This window comes from Taudactylus pleione, unplaced genomic scaffold (assembly GCF_031769625.1).
Source record: "Taudactylus pleione unplaced genomic scaffold, aTauple2 ptg000555l, whole genome shotgun sequence".
Classification (NCBI taxonomy): domain Eukaryota; kingdom Metazoa; phylum Chordata; class Amphibia; order Anura; family Myobatrachidae; genus Taudactylus; species Taudactylus pleione.
The window spans coordinates 834,748-852,719 of NW_028284957.1; the positions used below are offsets into that span (position 1 = coordinate 834,748).

At 48.0% G+C, this 17,972-nt stretch overlaps 1 protein-coding gene across 2 annotated transcripts in view; it reads left to right on the forward strand.

The window, feature by feature from the left end:
- EXT2 (exostosin glycosyltransferase 2) overlaps window positions 1–17,972 on the forward strand; it is a 90,784-nt gene that overhangs the window by 9,160 nt on the left and 63,652 nt on the right. For both annotated transcript variants that reach the window (XM_088452629.1, XM_088452630.1), the window contains exons 4-5: window positions 16,464–16,577; window positions 17,181–17,376. In XM_088452629.1, coding sequence (XP_088308755.1) covers window positions 16,464–16,577; window positions 17,181–17,376 — 310 coding nt within the window. The remainder of the gene's footprint in view (window positions 1–16,463; window positions 16,578–17,180; window positions 17,377–17,972) is intronic.

A 17,972-nucleotide genomic window follows, 5' to 3' on the forward strand; every position in this document is an offset into this window, starting at 1 on the left:
GCTAATGTCATGATTACACAATCAATTAGCGTACATTTTGGGTGTTTTATTTTGGCCACAATTTGTTGGTTATGGCCTATTGTAACAATAATGTCATCATGTTTTAATTATCTCCCCTTTTTTTTGGTTTACTGTGGAATTTGCATCGCTATGTGATTTTTGAAACGTTCCTTAAAGAGGCCTTTTTTTTTTTTTTAAGAGGGTCAGTTTTTGCCTTTAGGGCCAGGATTAAATGTAACCCATTTGTACAATAATGTCACAATACAATGTCAGTTTTTTGTTTTAAATTTATTGTTTAAACACAAACAAATTGGCCTAATATTTTGTTGCCTTTTTTTTGTGGCAAAGATATTTGTTAAAAAAAAAAAAAACCATAACTGCTAACATAAGCGTAAATACAAAATGTAAAAAAATTTCACAAGAAAGGAGAGGGAAGTTTTGACCAGAAAGGAATATGAGCCAAGCACAGAAGGAGTGTGGGAAAAGTCGCCATTGCTGTCACCGTTTTCTCGCCCGTTTGGCTGGGTGAGGGTGGGCGCCAGACTGGGTCCGGGATGCCATCGGGCTGGCCTGTCCAGAGGCAGATGTTGTGGCCTCTGGACTAGGCACAGGGCTAGGCACATTTGGAGGATTGGCTGATGTTGTGCCAGAGGTGGAGGATCCGGATGTTCCGGCAGGAAGGGAGGTCGGCTCCACCATGTGCTGGCGAACGAGCTGCTCCAGGGCATCGGCGATGCGGATGTTGGCCCTGGTATTTTCCGCCAGGGCCTGAGCAATGGTCACGTTGGCCGCAGCATTTTGCTCCAGGGCCTCAGCCACCCGTATCAGACTGGCGTCCATCCTCTGCAGAATCTCCGTATGGAAATCCGATTTAAAATTGAGTTCTGTGAGGAGGCCCACTGCCTGCGAGGGGGCACGCCCTGGACTGGCTTCTGCAGGGTCCTCAGCCGGATGTACTGGTTCCTCCCCTGCAGAGCCAGCAGAAATTCTGCGGCCAAGGCTCCCCTCTGGAGCAGACTCATCCGCCTCTGTCTCTGTTAGGAAAATTGCGAAAAGACTCACATTAGAATCTACATATTGGCACAATAGCATTTCAGAGTTGGTGACATCACAAGACTTACCTTGGCCAACATGAGGAGCCGCAAAGTCTGGCATGTCCGTATCCATGTTGGACACGCCAAACACCTCCACAGCCTGCACACACCCCTGTGCCAGCTCTTCTAAGTCTGTCAACTCCAATGACACAGGGGTGGGACCCCCACCTGTCCCCCTTGCATGCCTAGCCCTGTCGGCAAGTTTTTGCTTGAGACGATATTTGAAGTCTGCCCATCTGTGGAATGAAATTGGAACCATTATCCTTTTTTTTACAATGGGGTTTGTTTATAGGATGGGAAAGTGTTTACTTACCGCCGTTTGACATCCCGGGCTAGACGGACATAATCACCCACCCTATTGACAGCAACGGCGACCTCCTCCCACATTCTCCACTTCTGGCTTTGGCTCATATTCCTGGCTGCCTGGGGCAGGATGTCAACGCACTTCTGGATCAAAACCTCCATCTCCTTGCTTGTGAAATGTGGCTGCCTTTTTTTTTTGCCAGCTTTGGCGGGTTGACTGGGGCCAGCAGTCTCTTCCATGTCATCCTCCTCACCTATTTGGGTAAATATGCAGATTTAGCCACTTCACAACTTGCCCAATATTATGTTTTAAAATAATCATTGAGACAAAATGCATGAAGGCCTTACCGCCGGATTTTTGGCCATTGTTTCCCTGGTCTGAAGCCATGTCTCTGCTTCCAGAATGAAATCAACCAGAAATTCAATGTGATTTCGTGACGTATTTATACATGCGTCCTTTGTTTGCGGCCGCATCATTGATTGTGCGTCCCTATGATTCATCCTTAATTTGTGCGGGAAAATAAACACTATTTATGGCTTGGTGTGTGTGGAGTCGAGGTTGGGTTGTTGGATTGTTGGCGGTTAAGTTGGTTGGATTTGGTTGTTTGCGGTTGGAGGATTTGGCAGAGTTGGTTTTTTGTTTGGTTTTGCTACAGTTGTTTTGGTTTTCCGTTCGCATTTTTTTGCTTTTTTCCCCATCCTTTCCTGATTTGGTAAGTTTTGTGCAGTCTAATTTGTGGCCAATTGGTGTCTACTTCTGTTTTTTGGTTAGCTATTTTTTTTTTTACACTAATTTCATCTTTTTTAGTTTGTTTTGGCTTTCGGACCCAAAGACCTTTTTTTTGGAAATCTTATATATTCGAGTTGGGTAAGTCCATTTTTTTTCTTGCATTTGCGAACTAATTAACGCATTTTTGACTGTTGGTGTGGTGACTTGCATTTGCGAAATAATTAACGCATTTTTGACTGTTGGTGTGGTGACTTGCATTTGCGAAATAATTAACGCATTTTTAACTGTTGGTGTGGTGACTTGCATTTGCGAACTAATTAACGCATTTTTCGAGGCTTATTCATCATGTAAACCAGTTTTGCTTTTCCCTTTTCCATTTTTGGGGTCCATTTGAACCCTATTTGACGTACGGTGTGCAATGTCGTTTTCATCGATGGCCAAATGTGTGTTTCGCCTATTTTATGTGTTGGCTTGCAACAATTTGACAAACAAAAATTCACCCTCTAAATTTTTGATGTCTCATTTTTGGCTTTTTTACAGTTTATACGTATCATGACAATACCCCGGCATGTAAGCAGCTATGGATGGTATCAGAAAGCTAAGTTGTTTTATGTTACTTTTGGGGTGGCTCAAAAGCCTTACATTGTAAACTTTGAATTTCAGGTAGATCTGGGGCGAATTGTTCTGGCCCTGCTCCCGGAAGACGACCAACCTCAAACTCGTCCCAGGCGTAGGCATCGTAGGCATGCAAGGCCCCAGATATTTCGAACACGTGTCACCCTTTTTGGAATGCCCGATGATGAGGTTTTAAGACGCTACCGTCTACCTCCCAAAATCATCATAGACACTCTCTCATTAATAGAAAGTGATCTTGAGCGGCAAATTGACAGTCCAACAGCAATTGACAGTCCAACAGCAATACCACCACCACCACGCAATTTATGGCGGTGTTACATTTCTGTGCCTCAGGATCGTTTCAAACAACGGTGGGAATAGTGGCGGGCATCTCCCAATCCTCCTTTTCCCGGATCCTGAGGGCAGTGTTGGAGGCACTTTTCAAGCACCTCCATCATTTTATTAAAATGCCTTTGGATATGGGTGCCCTTAGTGTGGCCAAGGCCAATTTTTACCAAATAGCTGGCTTCCCACACATCATAGGGGTTGTGGATGGTACTCACATACCACTTCAGCCTCCAGCACGGCTGGAGGCAATATTTAGAAACCGTAAACACTATCACTCCCTGAATGTAATGGTGGTATGTGATGCCTCCCTCCAGATCCTGTCCCTGAATGCTAAATTACCCGGAAGTGCTCATGACTCCTTCGTCATCCGGCAATCAGGGATATGGCAGAAATTAACCAACCTACAAGCTGGTGATGCGTGGCTTCTGGGTAAGTGGAGACCTTTAGTACATAACAATGTTAAGCTTGATACACAGTGTTCCTGATGTGGTATATTTTTGTTCACAGGAGACAGTGGATACCCTTGCATGTCCTGGCTGCTCACTCCTTATTTGGCTCCCACACCAGGGCCACAAAGTGCGTATAATTCCGCACTTACAGCCACCAGGCAAGTGGTGGAGCGCTGTATCGGCCTTTTAAAAGGCCGATTCAGATGCCTCCACCGCTCTGGTGGCGAGCTCATGTATGTGCCGGATATGGTGTCTAAAATTGTGGTCCTGTGTGGGATATTTCACAACATTGCCATAAGGAGTGGTGTCCCAATGCAGCCAGAGGATGCCTTACCTGAGGATGGCCCCCCCGAGGTTGGTCGAAGGTCAGTATGTGGGGGGGCCATACGCGATGATGTGGTGGCCAGATTTTTTAGGTAAGTTTGAACAAAACTACAGTGTTTATACCTAATGTGTTTGTGTTTGTTTGCGAACATCTAATTTTTTTTTTTTTTCCTCACCATCTTCTGTTTGTTCACATAATCTTTGCCACTCCAACACTCACTACTTCCTGCTACCCTTACCAAACCTGGATCTGGTCCTTTTGGGCATATATTCTGGAACCCATATCGCAACGCCATGTTTGTGGAATCATGTTGGCATGGTCCTTCGTCAACCAGTTCTTGATTTTTTGTTTTTATTTAATTATTTCTTGGTATGTGTTGTATTTGAATTTATCAGTGTGTTCTTTTTTTGGGAGTGACCACTTTGTTTTCTCTGTTATGTTGTGAATAAATGTTTGGAGAGTGAAATGGTCTTCCTTTTTTGGGACGTTAACAGCAAGTGTAACCAGGTTAACACAAGTTACATTTGACTAAGGGGTAATCCAGTACTGACGCCAGTTGAGCTAAACTGAAATATGTTTTTAGCTTCCCAATCCACACCAAAAGGAAGCCTGGCCCAACCTTGGGATTTGTAAGATTGGCCTAAGCAGCTTGCGCACCAACTAGGAACCTGTAAAATGTAGAAATATGTAATTGACACTACACCCAAAAAGGGAAATGACATTGTTACTGTTATGTGTTTCTTGTGTCTGTTTGACATACAAAGACAAAACACAATCTAACTTTTAAAAAAGGGAAATCCTTGCAGGAACAGTCTACTTATGTCATGCTAAACTATCTTGGTTTTGGATTTTAAAAATGAGCCACAACGTATATTTGTCTGAATAAGTTTATTTTGAAAATATAACAAAAATAAAAAAACTACTGCCGAAGGAGGCCAGACAGCCGGTCGAGGGCAACCAGAATGCCGATGACATGTTGCCGCATCTGCCCCACACAATCCGCCACCTCTTGCCGACGCCTCTGTTCCTCTGTGGGTGAGAAAAGTGTGTGGGTTAATACAACAATAGGGAATCCACATTAAAAAAAAAAAACACAACCAAATCACTCCTAAACCCAAAAAAAAAAAAAAAAAAGGGGGGGCTGGCAAAAATACAAGGCCTAGGTACAAATTCCCACAGGTATGATATGTGTATGTTGAAATCACCAGGAAGAGGTAAAGGCAAACCTTCAAAATCACCAAAAGTCAAGCCACAAAAACACGAAGAAAGGCACGACACATGATTACATACAAACAGTTTGTGCTTTAAAAAAAAACAAAAAAAAAACATACCGGGAGCCAAAACGGGAGCTCCGGAAATGCCTCCATGATCCTCCTCGGAGGATCCGTCATTACCCAAAGAATGGGGAGGAGTTATGATGGACTCCGGGGAGGGGGTAATTGGAAGAGGGGTGGGTGGAGGAGAGGGGGAAGTGGGACGGAGGGGAAGGAGGCCCGACATTTCCGGGAGAGGGTCTGGGAAGGATGGGGAGGAGTGGGGAATAGGGGAAAGATTTGGGGTGGAGTGTTGGCTGGGGGTTGGGGATAGTGGCCGGGAACGCCGTCTGGACGGACGGTGACGGCGGAGTCTTGGCTGTCCCCCTAAAATATGACAAAGAAATTGCGGTTAGTTTATGGACAAATCCGGGCAACAAAACTAAAAAAAAAAAAAAAAACAACAAATAAGCCAAATAGCAGTAGAATGAATAAATCAGAAATAGAGGGAAAACATGCACACGCAGATATGAGTACAAATAATAAATAGGACAGACAGGAAAACATGCACACGCAGATATGAGTACAAATAATAAATAGAACAGACAGGAAAACATGCACACGCAGATATGAGTACAAATAATAAATAGAACAGACAGGAAAACATGCACACGCAGATATGAGTACAAATAATAAATAGGACAGACAGGAAAACATGCACACGCAGATATGAGTACAAATAATAAATAGGACAGACAGGAAAACATGCACACGCAGATATGAGTACAAATAATAAATAGGACAGACAGGAAAACATGCACACGCAGATATGAGTACAAATAATAAATAGGACAGACAGGAAAACATGCACACGCAGATATGAGTACAAATAATAAATAGGACAGACAGGAAAACATGCACACGCAGATATGAGTACAAATAATAAATAGGACAGACAGGAAAACATGCACACGCAGATATGAGTACAAATAATAAATAGGACAGACAGGAAAACATGCACACGCAGATATGAGTACAAATAATAAATAGGACAGACAGGAAAACATGCACACGCAGATATGAGTACAAATAATAAATAGGACAGACAGGAAAACATGCACACGCAGTTTGCCCCACAAACACAAACATTAAAACCACAATACATAACACTTACTTGCCAGGATCTGCATGCGAAAGCATGCCAGCAAGCGGGGCGTTCGCCGTTGCAGGTCGGACCACCTGCGCTCCAGCTGCCCGATGTTGCGGCGTGAGCCGAAGGACCGCAGGCGGGACCGTGCCTCCGCATACGCGGAGCGCTTCTGCCGGTTGGTCATGGGTTGAGGTTGGCTGGTGATCCGGCGATCCATGACCTCCGTAAGCACCAGCAGCTCGCGCCTGGTGAATGCGGAGGCTCTCATGATGGCAATGGTGTTTTTCTTAAAAATCATTTTTGATAAAGTGTGTAAAAATTTTCTGATTGGCTAATGTATTTTGGAAATTAACAGGAGCAATTTTATTGGTTAGTGTATGAGTCATGTGTTCGACAGGGCCAGAAATCTCTGGAGAGTTATGATAGGCTTGATGCAGTGACATGCGTAAGCAAATTTAAATAAAGAAATGAACCCAGGGAAATATGCGGGGATCCACAGCAATAGTACAATTGTTTAATTGTGGTTCACATGTTTTTTGAACAATAAAAGCGAATGTTTCATCCGTACGTATTCTGCGGGTAAACACAAACACGGACAAGAGTAAAGTTTCTTGCATTGTGTTGAAAAAAACAAACAATTAAGCTAATTGATACATTGATTGGCATGATACGATTGATGGAGGTAGGCAGAATAAAGGAGCAGGTAATCGACATCTGACAAGGCCACTTCCTGTTTATACTTGTGCGTGCGTTCCTTTCAAGCCATTTCGGGGATGTACGCTCGCTATTTCGTACGCTCGTTAGTTAGAGGAGGGGTCGTCAGAGTTTAGGGAGGAATTTTAGATGCGAACGAAAATACGAGCGAGCCATTGAATTTAAATATTTTTGTACGTACGCCTAACGTACGTGCGCCCGCTTGCGAGTGGGTCTGAATGAGGGCCATAGTCTGCAACGAGCGGCCGCTTGCTAGCGAGCGGGTCTGAATCTGGTCCTGAATGCGATCATTCAATTTATCCTTCCCCCTAACCCCCGATACGTGGCGTCCTTGGTAGATATTAATTACAGTAAGGACTGTCTGCGTTAACAGCCAACCTGCAGCTTCATTAGAGGGAATCAGGCTGCAGATTGATAGTCTGTGACCCCACTGCTGGTTTTCTAGTGCTGTAATTATGGCCATTAGGTGTAATGGGATGGAAAATGCTTTGGTGATGACAGGAGCTTATTGTCAGGCTGACCGTGGTATGTCCAAGCACACGGGACACGTTATCACAACATATGAGAGATGACTGCTGTGTTATTATCAGTCTGTGCTTCACATTCCCACATTTACATTCCCACATGGACATTTCTTTCATCTTCTATGTAGTAATGTTATGGCCGAAGCCACCATTAGATGTGTCCACATACAGCTATCCTCCAATCTCGCCAGAAGGGGCTATTTGGCACAAACTTTGCGAACTCTTTCACAAAATATGCATCTTATTCGTATCGCTAATACAACAACAGTACAGAGCACGGGTACCCTGTATACCGATGCTGGCATTCACGTAGCTTCTCCAAACGACTAAGCGGCACGTCCTGGCATTCTTAAGAAGGGCGACTTCTATCGCTGCTGTGCACAGGCTGCTGCGAGAGCCGCAGGTGAATATGGCGGCTGCAGGTGACCGGGCAGGGAAGGTAGTAATTAATGTTTGTACGCAGTGGTCTTCAGCGCACTGAATCGGGAACTACAAATATTGAATGGATGTTTGCACATTAATATCTTACACGTTACGTCACCTCCCTACAACTGGCAGATTATGGGGCACGTTCAACTGTGTGCGAGAATAGCAAAAAACCCGCACCTGCGAGGTTTTTCCTGCTGGTGCATGTTTTTTGCTATTCTATTAGGTGCGTGTTTTTTTTTTTTTTTTAAAACACGCTCAGGGAGTTTTTTTCTCTCGCACCTCCAGAGCAAATCACCGGGACTTGCTCTGACACCCCCGCGGCACCCCCCCTGAGGACTAATCAAGCAATTGGAAGTTGCCAATTAGCTTAATTAGTCTTTAATTACTCACCTTCCTCAGCGCTGTCTTCTGTATCCAGCGTCGGGAGCCGGCTCTTCTGCAGCAGTGGTGAGTATGTCTGTGTGTGTGGTCTATGTGAGTGTGTGTGTGTGGCCCCCCCAAAATGGGCGCTGGGAGAACTACATCTCCCAGCAGCCCTTGCTCCTCCCATCAGCCCCCGGGTCTCCCAGCATTGTCATTGTCATTTTACGCGGCGCAGGGTTTTCAGAACTGAATACCCCGCGACCACTATTGTTTTAAATGAATACCGCGGGTAGCGGGAGCGCGCATACCCGCGGTATTCCGGAATTGAATATGCCCCTATATGTGCGGTTCAGGGCAGCGTGACACAAGAATAACCAGCGCCATTGGACTAGTATAGATTTATACTTCAGGGTCCATAGGGGCCCACAGGGTGACCTTGGGGTATAGCTAGATCCTGGATCCTCGGGCACCACGGAGTTAAAGCTTTTAGCTGCTCCCAGGATGCACTTGGGTCCATCCTCCTCTATACCCCGCCCCCGAGCCACAGGCACCTCAGTTTAAGATGGTGCCCGGCCGGAGTCGGGTCACCCTGCGGGGGGGGCTGCAGGAGCAGCCCCCTAAAGCTTTTTTAAACTTCGTTAAATTTATTTATTTTTTTTACTAGAGTTTTGTTCTCCAGAGTGGCAGCGATGGGCTGTCTGTACAGATGCCCACGCTGCCGCTCCTCCCTGCTGGCGCCGCAACGCCAGCACTGAACTGGGGATCGCGGCAGGGGAAGCCAGAGTCTGTACTAGCCGGACTCTGGTTTCCCCCGGGACTGCTGCCGGAAACGCCGGGGAGAGCAAGGTAAGCCGCGCACCCCTGATTAGCGGCGGTGCGCGGGTTCCTCTTAAATGCAGTCCCATGCCCCCGGTTCTAGGGGACAGACCGGGGTGCGCTAGCGGTGGCGGCGGGCTCCCCCTCCAGTGGAGGCATACCCCGCCAGACCACTAGACCACCAGGGTGAATAAAGCGGCAAGCGGGATGCCGGCAACCTTGGGGGTTAATATGCTAGCCAGGGGAGGAAGCCTTCCCTGTCTAGCGGCTCCTCCCCTCAGCTCAGCGCGCCTTTCAGCTCGTAGTCTGGCGTCGTTGAGCTGCAGATACTCGGCCACTCCTCCTCTGAGGTCTCCAGCAGCCATTTTCTCTGTGGCAGCGCAGATACTCTCGGGGAGCACGCGGACCGGTCCCCCTGTGTACCTCTCCCCCGACAAGGACAGTGTACACAGCACTATAGCCCTCCCAGACACTGAATCTGGGCAGGTTGATTGTAGTGGAAAGGTGCAGTGAGTATATCTTCCTGCATGGTATGTGACTTTTGCTAGTGCTGCCTGTCTGTGCTAATTTCTACTTACTGTCAGCCTATACCTATCCCTTTCCTTCTCCTACAAGTCCTACAGGTGTGCGGGGGAGGGGCATTTCTACTGACCTCACTTATATAGATCACGTATTTGTGAGGTCCGTCACATACAGTTGTGTGCTACACGGCCATATAGTGGGCTGTTGACCAGAACACTGGTGAGTGCGCACGTTTTCTTCCTATGTCATAACTGTATATTTAATTATATAGTCTGTCATGTTTGAGGAGGAGATTGAGCACTCCGTGGCTCCGGTATTGTTCTCCTGCAGGCGCTGTTCTGCAGGAGTGGATAGGGAGGATTTGTCGCAGGACGGCCTGTGCGGACGGTGCCAGGCGATCCCTGGTGCGTCTAAACCTCCTATGTCGCAGGAGCCACCATGGGCGATGTTTTCCCAGGTGCTGGTGTCCATCGCGGACCGTCTGTCGGTCCCGACTGCCATCCCTACTAGGGCGTTGCCCCAGCCTACCATCCTCCATTCCCCGGGTGTCCCACAATTATTGCAGACTCCTCCGGGGTCTCAGCCTGTTGGTCCCTATGCGGGGTTGCCAATGTATATACAGTCCACCCCTGTGGCGCAGCAGGCTGTGGTGCCGTTTCAGGCTCCTGTGGCAGCTCCTCCACCCTGGGTGGATGCGCTTTCCCACACTGTCCAAGATTTGGCGGCAGCATCTTCGGCTTTTCAGTCGATGTTTCGCAGTGACGTGCCCTCCAGGGCGTCTAAACACACAGTTATGGCACAGGCTGCTCATTTTTCGGACTCTGAGGGGTCCTCGGATGATGGTGAGGTGCAGGATGACTCAGCCTCATATGCCTCAGTCCAGGAGGTAGACACTAAGTCTTCCATCAATGTACGGGCTCTGGTTAGGGCGGTGCGGGCCATTCTTCTGATTGAGGATGAGGCACCCGCTCCCAAGTCGAGGTATCCTAGTTTTAAAAAAGCTAAGGTTACCTCGGCAGCGTTCCCCTTGTCTGATCAGTTGACGGATCACATGGCGGTGGCCTGGCAGACGCCCAGTAAGCGATTCCTGCCACAGAAGCGGTTGGCGTCCAATTATCCGTTTCCGGAGGCGCATTGTAAGAAATGGGAAACTCCGCCTGCGGTTGATTCCCATGTAACACGCCTCATCAGGAGTGCTACTTTGCCGTTGCCGTCTATATCCTCGCTGAAGGATCCTACGGACAGGAAGGTGGAGACTTGTCTAAAGTCTATTTATTCTCTCTCAGGGGCTGCAGCCCGGCCGTCCATGGCCATCTCCTGGGTGGCAAAGACCATTGAGGGTTGGGCCAACGCCTTGGAGGATACGTTTCCGGATGAAGCTCCGGATGTCCAAAGGGCGTTGTTAGGACAGATGAGAGATGCCTACATTGGAGAAGCATCTTTGGATGCTAGCCTGCTGACCTCTAGGGTTTCGGCGGCAGCAGTGTCTGCTCGCAGATCCTTGTGGTTGAGGTCTTGGAGAGCAGACGCTGATTCAAAGAAAGGCTTGGAGGCCTTACCTTTTAATGGAGAGTTACTATTTGGTCCGGACCTGGACAAAATAGTAGATACCCTGGCAAAATCCAAGTCAGCCTTCCTTCCTTCAGCTAAGACACCTGCTAAGGTCCGGAGCTCGGCTTTTCGCTCCTTTCGGGTTCAGGGCAAGGCATAGGGTCAGTCCTTCCCGAGGCAGTCCGCAACCAAGACCGCCTCAAAGCCAAAGAAGCAAGCCTGGAGTGCTAGGCGCCCTTCTTCCAAGCAAGAAGATAAGCCTTCTGCATGATGGGATGGGCCTCCCTCTGGGGGACCCCAGAGTGGGAGGCCGACTTCTTCAATTCGCCCAGTGCTGGCACAATACCACCACGGATGCCTAGGTGCGAGAAGTGGTCTCCCAGGGGTACGCCCTGTCTTTTCGGCTCAGGCTGCCTCGCCAGTTTTTTTGCATGAGTCCTTCTCAGGACAAAACCAAGGCCTTGCAGGTTCAGGAAGCCATAGAGGCCTTGCTGACGGCGGGGGTCATTATACCCGTACCACAATCTCAACGTGGGATAGGGTATTATTCTACGCTGTTTCTGGTGCAGAAATCCAATGCTCTCATCGCCCCATCCTAAATTTGAAGTCCCTGAACAGATTTCTCAGGGTTCCCAAATTCAGGATGGAAACTTTGCGTTCCATCATTCTGGCGATGGAACCGGGGGATTATATGGTCTCCCTGGATATCCAGGACGCCTACCTCCATGTGCCTATAGCAACATCGCACCAACGGTTTCTGCGGTTTGCTATTCTCCACAACCACTACCAATTCAGGGCTCTACCCTTTGGCCTCTCCACGGCACCAAGGGTATTTACCAAAGTGATGGCGGTCATGGCGGCTCACCTTCGGAGCCAGGGGATATGGTTGCTACCGTATCTAGACGACCTCCTCTTGCTGGCAAGCTCCCCGGAGGTACTGATCCAGCATCTCCACCTGACGGTCGCTTGTCTACAGGCGCACGGGTGGTTGATCAACTGGAAGAAGTTCTTCCTCATCCCATCACAGCGGATGGTTCATTTGGGGGCCCTGCTGGACTCTCGTCAGCAACGGATTTTTCTGACTCCAGAGAAGGTCTCCTCCTTACAGCTGCGGATTCACAGTTGTCTAAGCAGTGGCAGAGTGTTGGTGCACTCAGCGATGAGAGTTTTGGGGTCCATGGTGTCGGCATTCGACATGGTAGAGTTTGCCCAGTTCCATTCCAGGCCCCTGCAGAGGCTGATTCTTTCGGAATGGAACGGATTGCCACACAGGATCCGCTCTCAGATGCTGGTGTTGACCTCGGAGGTGCGTCTGTCCCTGGCCTGGTGGCTACAGACGGCTCATCTCCTCGAGGGGCGCCCCTTTTGGATCCCGGAATGGGTTCTGCTCACGACAGATGCCAGTCTCTGGGGTTGGGGGGCGGTGACAGGCTCCTTGTCACTTCAGGGTCGTTGGTCGGCGGAGGAAGCGATTCTTCCCATCAACATCCTGGAACTGCGGGCAGTGTACAGAGCCCTGCAGTCGTCCGGCACCGCTCTTCACGGAAGGGCCATTCAGGTGCAGTCGGACAACGCCACCACGGTGGCGTACATCAATCACCAGGGAGGGACTCGCAGTCGAGCTGCGATGTCGGAGGTGTCCCGCGTCCTGGCTTGGGCGGAGCGCTATCTTCCAGCTCTCTCGGCAGTCTTCATCCCGGGAGTCCTCAATTGGGAGGCGGACTTCCTCAGCCGTTACGACATGCATCCCGGGGAATGGTCGCTTCATCCAGAGGTATTCCAACTTCTCGTGGACAAGTGGGGGCTGCCAGAGCTGGACCTGATGGCGTCCCGTCACAATCACAAGCTGCCCGTGTACGGGTCAAGGACAAGGGACGCAGGCGCAAGTCTGATAGACGCGCTGTCGGTGAAATGGTTGTTTCGCCTGGCTTACTTGTTCCCTCCGATATCTCTGCTGCCTCGGGTCCTGCGCAAGTTCAAGCAGGACGGAGGCACACTGATCCTGGTGGCCCAGAAGGCCGTGGTACTCCGATCTGCGGAGCCTGTCCATCGACGCTCTGTACCTCCTACCTCAACGACGGGACCTGTTGTCTCAGGGGCCCTGTCTTCACCCGGATCTGGGTCGACTATCTTTGACGCCGTGGCTCTTGAGACAGCCGTCCTGAGGTCTCGGGGTTTTTCTAGCTCCGTTATTACCACCATGCTGAGGGCGCGCAAGCCTGCTTCCGCGAGGATCTACCACAGAGTGTGGCGCACTTACTTTCAGTGGTGCGAGGCCAGAAGATATGATCCCCAGGTGTTCCGGGTTTCGCGTATTCTGGCTTTCCTTCAGTCGGGTTTGGACTTAGGATTACGTCTCTCCTCACTGAAGGTGCACATGTCTGCTCTGTCGGTGTGGTTCCATCGCAGGATTGCTGCTATGCCGGATGTACACACCTTTTTCCAGGGTGTTTTAAGAATCCAGCCTCCCTTTTGTGCCACCTGTGGCCCCGTGGGATTTGGCGGTGGTTCTTCGGGCCTTACAGGGTTCTCCTTTTGAGCCCTTGGAGTCAGTGGAGCTCAAGTGGCTAACTTTTAAGACGGTTTTCCTCTTGGCAATTGCTTCTGCCAGGAGGGTTTTGGATTTGGGGGCGCTTTCCTGTCGTCCCCCTTTTCTGTTTTTTCATCAGGACAGAGCGGTGCTTCGCACTCGTCCTGATTTCCTGCCTAAGGTGGTTTCCAGGTTCCACATTAATCAGGAAATTGTTGTACCAGCCTTTCAGTCGCCTGATCTTTCGGCTGGGGAGGCTTCCTTAGACGTTGTCCATGCACTCCAGGTTTATGTGGACCGGACTAGTTCTGTGAGGAAGTTGGATTCTTTGTTTATCCTCTTTAGTTTTCACAAGAGGGGTTGGCCTGCCAACAAACAGACTCTAGCCCGCTGGATTCGTTTTGTTATTATTGAGGCTTATATGCAGGAGGGTTTACCTGTTCCAGCCTCTGTTAAGGCTCATTCCACTCGGTCTGTGGGCCCTTCTTGGGCTGCTAGCCGTGGTGCCTCTGCTGTCGAGCTGTGAAAGGCGGCCACCTGGTCTTCCATTCAAACCTTTTTGAGGTTCTATGCGTTTGACACCTTTGCCTCTCAGGATGCATCCTTTGGGCGCCGGGTTCTCCTATCAGCACAGGAGCGTCCCCGCCCTTAGTTGGACTGCTTTGGGACATCCCCAAGGTCACCCTGTGGACCCCTATGGACCCTGAAGTAGAAAACAAGAGATATGGTAAGAACTTACCTTTATCTCTGTTTTTACGAATTCCATAGGGTCGACGCACCTGGCTTCATATGGGCTGTGTGACTGGTTACCGGTTTTCCGTCTCCCATTTCTGTGAGTATGGTTCTTGTGTGTTCCAGTCTTCCTTCTCTCTGTTTCGTCTCCTCCTCCGGCCTGGGCTGCTTACCAACTGAGGTGCCTGTGGCTTGGGGGCGGGGTATAGAGGAGGATGAACCCAAGTGCATTCTGGGAGCAGCTAAAAGCTTTAAATCCGTGGTGCCCGAGGATCCAGGATCCAGCTATACCCCAAGGTCACCCTGTGGACCCTATGGACTTCGCAGAAAAAGAGATAACAAAGGTAAGTTCTTACCATATCTCTTGTTATTGCTGCTTTACAACAAAACGCAGCTAAGAAGCGTTGAAGCAGAGTTGTACCCATCTCTCTGGCCGGACCGCCCCCTTCCCTACGCTTGGTTTCATAACCATCATTATCCGTGCCCATTTGCACCAGGTCTCTTCTTTCTGCAAAAAATCTGCCTGAAAACAGGTGTAATTGCGAATATCTGCATAGCCCACACACACTCAGAGGACTTTACCTACGTGCGATCGCCCCATTGCCAACCAGTTATGCCCCTTTAGCCGCAATTGGAAATGTGACCGAGTTGCATATGACTTGGCATCACCATAGTTGTGTGCGCTCAGTATGGGAGCGTGCTCAAGGCAAAAAACGCAGGCTACGTCCCGCAAACCCGACTTGTGTTCAACTCCACATCACCACAGTGTGTAATGCTTCCAAAAAGTTCTTCATAATAATCCACTCACCCTTTTGAGATGAGGTTTGTTAGAACACATAGGATTTCTTACGGTCGTGCTCAGGTGTTTGATGCAATAAACCGAATACAGTGCGACTTACCTGTTCAAGGTGAGATTCACGTAGATGTCCTCAGCGGTAAAAAAACAAAAACAAAACATTGTTCAATGCGCGTGGAAACTAGCAAGATAAAGGCATGAAACCCCCCCCCCCCCCCACTGATTCTTGGAGGAACAAGCATTGCTCAGTGCCGTGTGTCAATAAAGTTGAATTAGAGAACCGTATCCGATGTTTTTTTTTTTCAACTTTATTGACACATTGCATTGGAGGGTTGTATTCATTCAGAAGTGACCAAAACCTGTGCAGGGAGGGGAATCAGCTCCAGATGCTGTTACTTGTGCAATCCACAACTGATCTTTCTACCCTTATACTTTTATTTTAGAACATTAATGTCCAAATCTAAGCTAATTTCTGGTTCAAATAAAGTCAAAGGGACTTTCCAGCTTGGGATGCACTTGGATATATTGGTTTGTATTGCACGCCTGCAATGTTGCTTTATTTTTTGTGTTTTTCACTGAAGCATTTGTTATTTAGGCAGGTTTGTCATTGTCTGTTGCCCTGTAATATAATGAAAATAAATAAAAACAGCTTCAACGTGGATATTATTGTATCTATGCAATTTGTATAGCACAGAGCTGACCAGGCGTCATTTCCAAAGAGGAAGCAAGTGAAGAAGTCCGCATTGGGCAGCACAGACTGTGTAGTGGTTAGCATTACTGCCTCACAACACTGAGGTGGTGGGTTTGATTCCCACCACGGCTCTAACTGTGTGGAGTTTGTATGTTCTCCCTGTGCTGGCGTGGGTTTCCTCCGGGTACTCCGGTTTCCTCCAAAACTCCAAAAATATACTGGTAGGTTAATTGGCTGCCAAGATAAAAAATTAACCCTAGTGTGTATGTGTGAGCATGTGATAGGGATATAGAGTGTAAGCTCCACTGGGGCAGGGACTGATGTGAATGGCCAAATATTCTCTGTAAAGCGCTGCGGAATATGTGTGCGCTATATAAATAACTGGTAATAAATTGTAGATATAAAGGGTGAAATCCCAAAGCGATAAAAACTTACATAGTTTGTAAAAGTTGCACGAGGGTGTGAGAGTATGAACCAATAAACTAAAGTTATGTTCTATTCTCACATCCTACTTTATTCTTCTTCCAGAGCGGTGCTGGCCGGTGGGGGATTCTCAACATGGACATACCGCCAGGGGTACGATGTCAGTATTCCGGTGTACAGTCAGCTGTCTGAGGTGGACTTACCTGAGCGAGCCCCTGGGTAAGTCGCATACCCTCATGCCGTGATGTAACCTTTAAAGCAGGGGGTCTTCAACCTTGGTCCTCCAGCTGCTGTGGAACTACACATCCCAGCATGCACTGCCATAGTTTTAGCATGCTGTTATATCAAAAAGGTGGCAGTGCATGCTGGGATCTGTAGTTCCACAGCAGCTGGAGGGCCAAGGTTGAAGACACCTGCTTTAAAGGGACAGTGACAAAAAAACAGTTACCACCTTTTTTTTAATTTTTCTTAACACAAAGTAATTGTCACCTCTGATAATCCTCCGCGTTTACAGAAGTCCGAGATACATTCGCTCTTTACGCCGGTCCTCCTTCACCACACATCCGTCCTGCCCTAATTTCGCGCTGTAGTTTGGCAGCTCTCATGGAGATGAATGTTGCGTTATTCTTTGTACAAAGGGTTTTGCTCATTTGTTTTTGTATTTAAATACTCCCTAAGAAATCTATACTTCAATATTATACTGAGAAAGCTGCACATTGTAACTGGGCACCTCTGGGTGACTTTGGGACTGTTGGGCATGTCACGTCTTTAGCAGGGCGCGATCTGCCTCCAACGTGTAACCCTCTTCTCTCCTCTCTACAGCCCCCGCACGTTCTTCCTCCTTTCCTCCCAGACCGCCCTGCACCCCGAGTTTCATGCCGACTTAGAGACGATTCGAGCAGAGAATGGCGAGTCGGTGCTGGTCCTTGACAAATGCAGCAACCTCTCCGATGACGCCTCTCCTCACCGCAAACGCTGCCACAAGAACAATGTATACGACTACCCTCAAGTCCTACAGGTAAATGATGATCTATTATACTCGGAGACCGTTCACATTGGTGGGATATAGAGGGAGGATAGTGTAGCCTATTTCTTCTGATGAATAAGATTCGTGTAGCTTAAGGATGATCAGAATAAGTACCCCAAACTGGCAGAAATAGTCTGCAGACTGAACAGAGAAGACGCTGGTTACAGGATAATACTATCAAATAAACATTTATTTTGTGTAATCTTCCTGTGACTGAATGCCTGCAATTCTGGCATCTGCCACTAGATGACTCACTATACTAGGATTGATGTGTGTGTAGGTGTGATATAGAGATATATATATATATAGATAGATAGATATCTATATATATATATAGACAGATAGATATAGATAGATATATATAGATATAGATATCTATATATATATACAGATATATATAGATATTTTATATCTATCTCTATATGTGTGTATATATATATATATATATATGTGTGTATATATATATATATGTATATATATATATATATATGTGTGTGTGTGTGTATATATATATTTCTACTTCAGGGTCCATAGGGTATCCACAGGATACCTTGGGGGTATAGGTGTGACGTCAGTCGCAGGGCACC